Source organism: Acipenser ruthenus, chromosome 6 (genome assembly GCF_902713425.1).
Source record: "Acipenser ruthenus chromosome 6, fAciRut3.2 maternal haplotype, whole genome shotgun sequence".
In the NCBI taxonomy this organism is placed as follows: Eukaryota; Metazoa; Chordata; class Actinopteri; order Acipenseriformes; family Acipenseridae; genus Acipenser; species Acipenser ruthenus.
The window spans coordinates 18,496,992-18,509,086 of record NC_081194.1 but is presented as its reverse complement, the minus strand read 5'-3'; the positions used below and the strand labels follow the sequence as shown (position 1 = coordinate 18,509,086).

General features: G+C 37.2%; 1 protein-coding gene across 12 annotated transcripts in view; it reads left to right on the top strand.

The window, feature by feature from the left end:
- Positions 1-8,932: 8,932 nt before the first annotated feature.
- The window catches only part of LOC117411427 (syntaxin-binding protein 5), a 173,748-nt gene continuing 170,585 nt past the window's right edge, over positions 8,933-12,095 (top strand). For all 12 annotated transcript variants that reach the window (XM_059025169.1, XM_034018960.3, XM_059025167.1 and 9 more), the window contains exon 1: positions 8,933-9,454. In XM_059025169.1, the coding sequence (XP_058881152.1) occupies positions 9,323-9,454 (132 nt within the window). In that variant the 5' untranslated portion in view covers positions 8,933-9,322. The remainder of the gene's footprint in view (positions 9,455-12,095) is intronic.

The window sequence follows — 12,095 nt, the reverse complement described above, 5'->3', positions numbered from 1 at the left end:
GACATTTTGTCTGACACAAATAGAAACACCTTAGAGCATGTCCTGGCTGCAGTGCACAAAAACAACTTCAGAGCAGAACGCTGAGTTTTGCACCCTCCAGCACCACACTGTTTCCCCAGAAATTAGATAAAAAGACACTGCAGGGCTAAAACAACCCAATTCACAGCGCAATGTGGTGTAGGTATCCTGCATTAACCTGACAGTCAGCAATATGTCTCTTGTCATCACAGCCTTGTGATAAATATAATAAACTCTGTACAGCTGGAGCTACGAGACCAAGACCACTGCTTTACCACTGAATTGGGTACTGTATACTAGAAATATGACAGCAATAACTGTTTGCTACTTTAACCTGCTCCAGATTATTATACACTACAGAGTATAACTTCTTACAAAAAAAAAAAAAAAACTGTAGTCCTCCAGGTTTTTTTGTATATTTAAATAATTCACTAATTAGGACCTGGTTAATTAAAATGTATTATGGTAAATAGTAACGGAATAGAGGAGGCTATGTATGAAAAGGACTTGGGGATAGTAGTGGATGAATCTCTTAAGCCAACTAGACAGTGTGGAGAAGCTGTAATAAAGGCAAATAGAATGTTAGGTTATATAGCCAAGACAGCTGAATTCAAATCAAGAGAAGTTATATTAAAATTATACAATGCACTGGTACGACCACACTGTCCAGTTCTGGTCCCCATATCATAAGAAAGACATTGAGAACCACGTTTAAATTCCAGGATTGAAAAGTATGTCATATGAAGATAGACTGAAAATGCTGAATCTGTTTAGCCTAGAAAGGAGAGCCAGAGGCGACTTAATAGAGGTATTTAAAATTGTCAAGGGGTTAAACAAAGTAACTGCTGAGAATTATTTTTCACAGGTCACATAGAACAGAACCAGTGGCCACGGGTGGAAGCTGAAGAAAGGCGTATTCAGAACCGAGGAGAGAAGGATCTTTTTCACGGAAAGGGTGGTGAACCATTGGAACAGGCTGCCGGACAGAGTTGTTGAAGCGGCTCCTTCAAGAATAGACTGGATGCTGTCATGAACAACACTGTATAACCCTCTCTGTGATCATAATAAGTCCTTTAGCTAGCCGCCTGGAGGAAGAGTGGTCCGTTTAGCCACAAATTTACATAGGTTTCATTTCTCCTACTAACTTGTTTTTCCTCTCCTGAGTGTTAACGGACCACACTTGCATTAAGCGAGCGAGCATAGGTTGGCCGAATGGCCTTTCCTCGTTCTAGAATTTCTTATGTTCTTATGTTTTAAAGTAGAAGGTCGCATTTGTGCACTCCTGATCTATATCATTACCCTTATAAAAGTTTACTGTCACATGCCATCATAAAAGCATAGAAAAGTGTAACTCGATACAGTGACATTATTATAAGGCAAAGGTAAGTTATAGAAAATCATAGACATGTGTGGTAAAACATGATATACAGTAAACTACAGTACAAAGTTACTATGCAGATTTACTTTTTCTATTAGGGACCTGACAACTATTCTGACTCCTGATATCAGCACAGGATCTGACCCAGGTATATTTCCCCATAGAGAAAATTATCTTCCCATTGATGTCATCATAATTTAATGCAGATAAGAAAAAAATGATTGTATACTATTCCTTGTGTGTTATTGGCATGTGCATTGTATTTGTAAATGACGTTTCCTGTAGTTCATGGCCACAATTACAACATTCAGCCACTAGGGGCTGTGCAAAAATCCCTTTCAAAGTAAGGAATCATAACATTTGGGAAGTAGGTTTAGGTTGTGAAAAGGAGGTACAGTAAGGACAATTATGTATTGTTAACTGCACATTTCTGTTATAGAAGTACAGTATACCATAGCAGAAGATGTTTGATTTCATTGACAATTCTAGCCAGCAGTACCTATTTTATACTACTGTAATGTCAAATAGGTCAGACCTTTTGAAGTTAACACATCACTGCTATGGTGTAAAATTAAGTAAGCAGGTGACAGCTTGGAGCACTAAACTTGTGTGGTGGGAAAATAAAAAAAAATCATTTTAAACAGAAACCCTTCTGTATGTGTGCAGTGAATTTGAAGTCTACAGCTGACACCTGCTTCAATAATCCAATAGCTTCAATCTTAACTTCGGTTCCATGTCCTCGAGTGCTTTGGATTTCCGAAAGTATATCTACAATGCTGTTAAATAACTTCACAACAACCCCAACTGTACAGTGATGCCCAGTCCAGCGCTGCTCGAGTAATCGTTAAAGTTTCTTGCCTTTGTAGAGAACAGCAGCAGTTGGCTTCCTTAGAAATTTGTACAATGAGCTGCACACATTGAAGAATTCTTCTACCTTTTCTTCTGAGGACATGGCATGCACAATGACCAAGTGTAGCTGGTGATTAAAGCAACAGATGTACTGGACCTCCCTTCCCAGTTTGTCCTGCAAGATCTTTTGAACCCCCCCGTGGCAGCCGGAAATAACATTTGCTCCATCGTAGCACTGGCTTAATATTTTAGAAGGGCAGAGTCCTGCTTCCGTTATTTCAGTTACAATCGTGTTTGCAAATGTCTCTGCACCGAAACTGTCAGTTGTGGCTATAGTCAAAAGCCTTTCCCTGATTTCATCATTCACAGTTACAAAACAAACTACAATCGAGATGTTTTCACAACCAGTTGGGTCTCGTGTTCCATCAGCTTTTACTGTATACCATGAATCCCCGATTTCTTGTTCTATCTCTTCCTTCACAGTTTCACACATTATTTTGATTATTTCATTTTGTATATTGTGCGAGGTGCACTTAGCATTGCCTGATATAGTTTGGTAAACTTTTGACAACTCTGGATCTTTTCTTAACGTGTATTCAAATAAACCCAGGAAAACTCCTCTAGATCTATCCTCAATGTCAACAGATTAGTCGCTGCCCCTGAACGGCAGTTTGTGTACAGCAAGGAATTCAATCATGTCAACAACTGCAGCCATATAGTACTGATTCCTCTCAAGCTCACCGGTATTCACAAGGGTGGATACAGCCTTTCCCAGAGCGCCTTGTACTTTTCTTTCATTCCAAGCAGCCATACAGTGTAGATGTCCCTTACTTAATGCATGCTTATTTAAATCTTTATTGGATTTAATTGCATGCTTCCAATCCAATATCCACTAACAGTAAAGGCATGGTCAGCAATTCCTGTTAAAGATCCACATTTTCTGCATGGAAAACAAAACTGCCTCCAAAACTGCGCGATGGAAACTTCTTAAGGTCTGGCTGAGCTGGGTTTTCCATACCTAAATCAACCGGGGCTGTTGCTGCTGCCGGGGCCTGCAAGTTGTTTGAGCTGGCCGAAGGATTTTCATCAGGGCTGTTAAATTCCTCACTTCTTGTCTCCGATACAGATTTATGACCAGGATCAGACTTGTTTTTATTTATCCACTCTCTAATATCCATAACTCTAGATGGTAGAGGTTAAATTTACACAAAATATTTACTTTGTTTTCTGTGAAACGTTCACTTCGCGCCACATAAGACCCGCCCCCTGCATGTTTCACAGGAAATACATGGCTGTGTCTTCCCGTGCCTCAGATTGATCCTGCACCTGAGGTCTGGTGATGGACCCAGACCAACAAAAAGCAATTAGGTCTCTAGAATAGGGCAAACCTTTTAATAAAAAGAAAAATTAACTCTCCTAAGTTTGTGGGCTCAATTGTTATTCTGCAATCCTCACCCAGGTTACACTATTTATTTGAGGATTATCCTTATTGAGAGGTACAGTAACAATAACCTACACAATACAAACACTAATACAAACATTTGATTAAACTACATCAGTTAAAACATCTACCAGGCCAAAGACATGACTGAAAAGGAGATAGATATAGATATTCTATATCATGGGGGCTTGGTTAACCAAACCACAGGAAATGGTCTGCAAGCCAAGGAAGAGCAAGGGAAATGAACGAAACATCCGCTGAACTTGCACCATTTGACACTCAAAGACAATGAGCAGAAATGTTAAGATTACCTTGCTACATATTTGTATATTTAAGTCCATCTCAGCCAATCCTAGTGTTCATGAACATTTCTTTAGATCTTAATTCGCAACAAGTCATGTCCTCTTGCGTGGTACAAGTCATTTTTCAAAACAGAAGTGACAGATACAATTCTGTGGATTCATTTTAATTATTAATATATATTTAATTTATAGATGTTTTGAAGAAGTTAATGTACAGTTTATCATGCCTCACAAAAACACTGTCAGAGCTCTAACGCAATTTTATCCCAAAGAAAACAAACTTTACACTTACAGTGGGCTTCGGGCCCTTTCAGGCAGTGGCTCCCAACCCTGGTCCTGGGGACCCCCTGTGTCTTCTGGTTTTCATTCCAACTGAGCTCTCAATTACCTAACTAGACCCTTAATTGAACTGCTAATTTGCTTAATTATACATTTGTAATTGTTTTCAGGTCTTAAAGAGTTGCAGAGAAATGTATATTTTATAGTTCACTAGTGCTTCTTAGGTGGTAGTGGGTGGGTTAAATGGGGGTTTAAATAAACTATAGATGAAACGTTGCAGCTGCCTCCTGATCACTTTGTTGTGTTGTAGTTCAAACCCACTCTAATAGTCTACCTGCAAATAGCCCTACACGATGTGTACCACTGTGCAGCAGTTTACCGAAAGCATTGAATCTGAAATATTTGTAAATCTGAATTAACTTTATTTTTAAAGCTAAGAACCAGAACATTTTTATCACAAAAAACAGTACCTCTGATACTGTTAATACAGTTAATAAGAAGTAAGGAAATAAATGGTGTGTTATGATTATTTTAATAGTACTTTATTTATTGTATTTGTTTTTGTATTTATCTGTATAGGTAGGCCTGCTGTGAGACAAGCTCCTTGTTCCACTTGGTAGCAGCAGATGTAACAGAAAATGACAAACATTGAGAATGTAAGAGTTGCAAACAAGACTAGAATCTATACCTTTAAAGGGCAATAACAAAGACATTTTTACATATTTTTTTACCGATATTATCACAATGCGAGACTATAAAGAGGTGTCTGTACCTATGTCTGTGTGTAACACTTCTATTTTTACAGTCATAATTCATACATACATGTTTTATGATACTGAGAACGCTCATTATGGTGTTTCAGTTGAAAACCTCTCATGAGGTTCACCAAGGTAAAATCATTTTAATAAAAAACAAGGTTTGATTTACCATAGGTGGAGACACATGTTCCTACCACCACACTATTAGTTTAGTTTGCGTGTTCTAGAAATGATGACTTACCATTCCACTGAGCTTTACACTTGTACTGTCTGCTACCCTATAAAACTATTGTGAGGTGAACTGGGGACTTAACACATAATTAAGTAACTGTTAGCAGTGTAGGAAGAATTGGCTTTATTTGAGTCAAGGTGAACATAAAGATCAACAGCAAAATAGTAAGGGGCATGTATGGATGTTGTTATGCTAATGAGAAGTAAGAACATCTTTTAAAGCCTTGGTCAGCATTATTCTTTTAACCAGCTATATCCACATAGTCCTGAGCTCTGACCCTGGGTTCAGTTAATAAGAAAAAAGGGGACTAGAGAGGCTTAATGTAAAATGTTGACACCCTCTTATCCCCCTTTTTTGGGGTTAATTTTAAAGCTAAATAAATGTGAATTTTTACAAAAATATCTACCAATACCTATTTCCCAAATATCTACAAATTCTGGAACTGCCTGCACAACATTGAAAAAGTGCCTGGCCTGCTTAAGACACTTATCAGCACTAACATCTATTATGTATGAACAATGTCAAGGACAAGGGCAAGTCTCCAACCTATTGGCTGCGTGTGTTTTGCTTAATCTTCAAAATTGGATGACATTAGATGAGTTGCCTGGGAAATAGTTTAAAGTACCAGTATTATATACAATAGTACAATATTGTATACAGACAAACAGCAGTGTTATAAATTATACCAATCATTTTGTTTACTTATACAAATCTCATATAGGATGATTCCACTTTATTAGAAACTATTAGGATATAAAGCAGGTACAAGCTTATGTAGAGAGACCCTTCATGATTCTGTGAGCATTATCTGTTCAGTATACAAGCAGTTAATTGGCAGTGAAATGGGCAGAAGCAAGTTTTTTTTTTTTTTTTGGAAAGGGACATGACAATTATTGCCCCACTAGTCAAAGCAGCCAAAACAGTGCGCAGGATGTTACACACGATGGATAACCACTTGCTTAACTGAAACTTAACTGAAACCTAAAAATGTAGCTACACCCTTAAAAATGAATTGCACACTACATTTAATTACAAATAAATACATTAATGAGAAGAATACAGCCTCACATTGTCCTTGTTTTTTTGTTTTTTTTGGTATTCCCCCTCATATGCAGGGGCTGCAGTGTTATACCACTCAACTTTCAAGGCCTGCTCTGCTGTCAGGCCTGACCTCCAGAGGGCATATTAGATGGGACCCTGAGCCAAACTTTGAGTCTGTCAACAAAAACATGAACACAGCCATGGCATTCCTGAACCAGAATAACCCGTCCAGAATTGAGCAAACCAGGAATTACATGAAGGTATTACTGGAACATAGGTAATGCAAGTTGTACAGTGGCAACATTTGAAAGATGATATTATCTTGGACTTTTGTTTGCTTGGTATCAGTGGGCATAGAGAAAACACAGAATATAGCAGGAGGTGTGTTAAAAAACAAGCAGAACTTGAGAACATAAATAGCTGAGGGTGAATATTTACTATGGAATAAGCGCCATACTTTTTGTTCGAAGGCAGATATACTGCACTGAATTTTACTCAATCAACATGGAAATCTTAAGAAATATACAGCATCATTTTATTTGCAAACACCACATTTCAATAGTTGCTGATCACCAAGCTTTAGCATCCTCATTCATTCAGATATGCAATCCATCCAGACCTTCGAACCCTCAGTAGTTTTTTGAACAGCGGCACTGCCTTCTTTTGCTCCTGTTTGCTTATCAAGACACTCAGTGTTTGGACAAATATTGTACCTGTGCTATTATTTAAGATACATCTTTCTTTCAAAGAGGAAGTCACATTTTATGCACAACCCTGTTACAAGACTGCACACTTCATTAACTTCCACATAATGTAGAGAAAGTGGAGCAGCCTGCTTCATCTTATACATCGTATACTGTGTAACTTTATTTGGATGACCTGTTTTATTTCCTTAGATAACTCTAAGGTTTTTTCTTGCTTACTTTATTCGGCATTCTACACCAAATATTAAGTACAGGGACAACATACTGTACATAATGTCACTATAGGAATCACAAAAAATATTGCTTATACATAGATGCAAGATATACACTGACTGACATGGATTATATATGAACAATTGTATACTGTGATTCATAGCCAGGAAGTCCTCTGATTTAATTATCATGCCAGGTACAGAATGATATACAGTGATATGATTTTACCATTGCTTTCGAGAGACCAATACCAACAAAGGTGTCTGTTTCAGTTACACTGCTGGCTTTATGATGCTAACTTCTATCTATTATAATGTAGGAAGAAGTTACTACCAGAAATCACCTTACACTGGCTTCCAAGAGAGACACTTCTGGTTTATATTATTATTATTATTATTTATTTCTTAGCAGACGCCCTTATCCAGGGCGACTTACAATTGTTACAAGATAGCACATTATACATTATATCACATTATACAGATATCACATTATTTTACATACAATTTCCCATTTATACAGTTGGGTTTTTACTGGAGCAATCTAGGTAAAGTACCTTGCTCAAGGGTACAACAGCAGTGTCCCCCACTGGGGATTGAACCCACAACCCTCCGGTCAAGAGTCCAGAGCCCTAACCACTACTCCACACTGCTCCACACTTATACATTTGGTAGTTAAGTCTGTATTACTGTCATATTCTCTTAGCAATGGACCTCCCAGGCAAATATCCGACATACTATAATTACATGAAAAAAGACTAGTGCTACTGAACGACTAGAAGTTGAAGAAATATATTAACCTAATACATAGTGTGTACCCGAGTAACTCATCAGTTCAGTTAGGGCACATTTGCTGTAGGCTTTGAAAAGGCAGTGGCTGGAGTGAACATGCACCTGCAGCAGGTGTTTGCACTATGAGGTAGTGCTAGTGTTTGAGGAGTCTCTGTCATGATAGAAAGAAAAAACACAAAAAAAAACAGGATGTCAATATGCTGTATATACTGGAAAAGGACATCAAGTCTCATCTACTGTGGTTGCATATACATTCAGGCATTTGATTAGTGGTACCATGTGCCCATGTATTTTGGATTAAATTCTCAAACTGAGAAAATCAAAACGGGAGCCTTATTGCAATCTACCTACTATTAGAATCCCACAATCCATTTGATAATTCATTTGCATAATAAAATAGATCTTTATTGTTTCCCTATAACAATAAAAGATGGATAAGGGTGGGGTGGTATATCTTTAAACAAAGAACAAATAATGCAAAATAATATTAATAAAAATTATAGACATGACTTAGTATAACCCCGCTACTTGTATTATAGGGCAGAGTAGCTTAATATTCCAGAAAGTACTAGGCTTCAACATTAATTTATATCTTTAGTAACAACAGTGATGCAAGTATTTTGGTTGTAGTATGTTATTATCATGACTCAAGAAATGTCTTAGTCTATCGGTACCACTGACTATATATATATATATATTTTTTTTTTTTTCTTGGGGGGAAGGCAATTGCCATACTTCGAGTGAACTGGCATCAGTACTTCCCTCGCCTGTCCTTGCTGCTTCCCTCCACTACCTTCCAGGTGTAGTCAAGCAGTGGCAGACGTTGATTCTCTCTCTCTCTCTCTCTCTCTCTCTCTCTCTCTCTCTCTCTCTCTCTCTCTCTCTCTCTCTCTCTCTCTCTCTCTCTCTCTCTCTCTCTCTCTCTCTCTCTCAGCAACGCGTCTGCTAAACATCCGGGTACTCCTCTGAATGCGCACGCTTCTCGCTGCAGCTGCGTTTCCGTGTTAGTAGAGTGCAGAGACGGGAAACTGAGTTAGAGAGCAGCAGAGACGCAGAGGGAGACGGAGGTATACACAGCAACACCAAAATATAAATACATTAAAAATTATTACAAAGTACCAATTCGACGTACAGCAACAGCAAGGTGACCACATATTTTGACATGGAGACTGCAGTGACAACACTCTTTAATATGTGAGATTCACAGAGTACACCGAAGAGAGCGAGTGTGCGTCTGTAGCTGTTTTTCCCCCTTGTGCGTATTATTCTGTTGATCTTTTTTTTTGGTTCATATTCGTCTTTGTGTTTTGGTGGAAAAAATGAAGAAGTTTAACATCAGGAAGGTGTTGGACGGCCTGTCGTCGGTCTCCTCCTCCTCTTCTTCTCAACCTGGAAACAGGGACAATGACATCCAGGAGACCCTCCAATCTGAACACTTCCAGCTCTGCAAGGTGGGGAATCAGACATTTTACAATACTGTTGCGTTAAATAAAAAATAAATAAATAAAAACAGTATGTTTTATCTGCGTTCATTTACAATCTGTTCCTTATTATTTATCGATAACATCAATTCCACAAAAATCTAGGAAAAGCCTAGGCATTTTACACCTGTATTGCCCTGCAAATCACTGCTGACTGCGTTTAAAAATAGGCAATCACGATTACATTTAACGCCGGCATCCCTGTTTGTCAAAATACATTTATTAATTTAAAGTGTAGCTCTGAAAAATTTTTATGCAACAATTCCACTTTAAATCCAGCAAACAAACAATACAAATCCTAGCATTTCGTGAATGCATTCGTTAGAAAATGTAACATATAGCCTTGCGGTGCCACTGTGTATTTCTTTACTCTAAGCAGAAATGGATACGGTGATATTTACATCAACATTAATCACTGTCATTTACAGCAACATTATTATAAGATTGCATATCGGAGAGCGTTAGATATTGCCATGGCCAACCTTTTACAACACAATAAACAATAATGTTATTAAATACGAGCATTTCAAATTATATTTATGTGGTTGATCATCGTCAACATTACTGTGTGTCTCCGAGATTAGTTAAAACAACTTATGAATGATGAATTAATCACGGTTTTTTTTTTCTCGACTAAAATATATGTATTTTTGTTCAGCTCCCTATGACTATTATTTTATAGCTGTTTTTTGACACCGATGTGCAGAACCCTCCATGCATCTGTAGCAGGAAGCGTTTTGTTAATTACCAAGCAGTACGTTTTATCATTCCTTTGCCGACGCTTTACTCTTCAATTGCCGTGCAATACAACACTGTCCGTAGTTAAACTGTTGTATGCTAATTAATAATTCACTAATAAAAATAAACAATCATGCCATGATGTGTGTAGTTTCAGTAGCACCGCACAAGTAACAATCCTGCCAATTGCAACTATTCTGGAGGAACAATACTGTAAAACGAATCTGCTTGGCAATAATAGTATTTTCTATATTTTACAGCGCTAATTTACTTTTTATCTTTTACTTGGAGCTTCCAATTTCGATTCAAACGAGTGTCGGACTCACTGTTTCTGTCGTCTATCAGTCAAAGTACTGTACAAAGATACTTTTGGTATACATCACATTAATGTTGTTACTATACACATTATTGCAATGCTGGTGGTGCACATTTTAAGGGACAGCAACAGCCTGTGTTTTGAAAAGATAACGCAAATATTTATAGTTTTAATATGGATTGACAGTAATACTTTTTTTATGGCAAAAATACACACCGCGCACACCGCGAGTGGGAGTGTTGCACTTTCTAGTGTGTACATGGATTGCATTTACTGCATTACTTGTTAAGCAGGTCTTTCTGAGCTTTGCAGGGTAGGTAGGCTATGTCCGTGAAATGGTATGGGATGTCAAGCCAGTTAAGACTCACTCGGAGTCGGATTATATCATAAAATCTGGTATGCAAAAGAATAATGTTTTTAGCTATTGGGCCAGTTTGTGTTTGTAAATTCCATTTTTTTTAAATTAGGATAGCTCCGCCATAGCTGCCTTGGCTACATTTTGAATAAAATAAAAATGTCTTCTAATGCTCATAATTACATTGCGTAAAATCAGTTAGACAGTTACACTACCCTTAACAAACAAACACAAAAAAAGAATACAATGGCAGCATGGACATTTGTTTGCAGTACCATCTTACATTTTATGTTAGTTTTGTGCGAGTTAACCCCTATGAGAATATATATTTTTTGTTGTATAATGTGAAAGGGGGCACGTTGCACGAGTAGATCAGACTAAAAAGAAAAGCTATAGTTAAGCGTCGTTTTTAGTTACTGTGTGAAGGGAAGTGGGTTTTTATCAGGCGTTTCAAATGTATTTGATCAGACTGCAGTATGAAATGGCATGCAATATACTATATACTGTGCATTATAGTACAGTATATAGATAACCTGCACCGATTTCAATATCCAGTGCCACAAGAGCAGGTGTCTACAAGTGCATGCAAATATATTAATGATAACTACACTATGAATTTACTTCCAGTTTATCGCAATTTCCTTAAAATATATAGGGTGATTAAAGTAAGTTTACCACATCAATGCACCATATCACTGATGTGGTAAACTTAATTTCTGATCACCCTGTATGTGTGTATATGCTGAAAGAACCAATCTTGATTTGAAATAGTTTGTTTTCACTATCTAAATATGGAAGACTCATTTTAACATTGTAGTGTATTACATTATAAAAGAGATCGGCCACATATTCTATTAGGAACTATAACTTTATAGTGTTTATGTTTTTAGTAAACATAACTGCAGTACAGTATGGAATATATGTATAATACAACCTATACATTAATTGCTATTAAGCTTGTCATAAATTACAAAAACGGACAAAGAAGGAAATTGTGATTGATAATTATTGCGTACCCTCAGGGTAAAATGACTGCCAACTTGTATTTCTGAAATACCTTGTTTAAATGTTTGTTTCATTTGTCAAGTCAGATGATTAAAGTGTAACATACTGTATTGCTTTATATTGTGTATACATGTAAAGGTCGTTACAGTGATAAGTATTGTTTTTAATCCTGCTTTTGTTTTTGTTTGTTGCCCTTC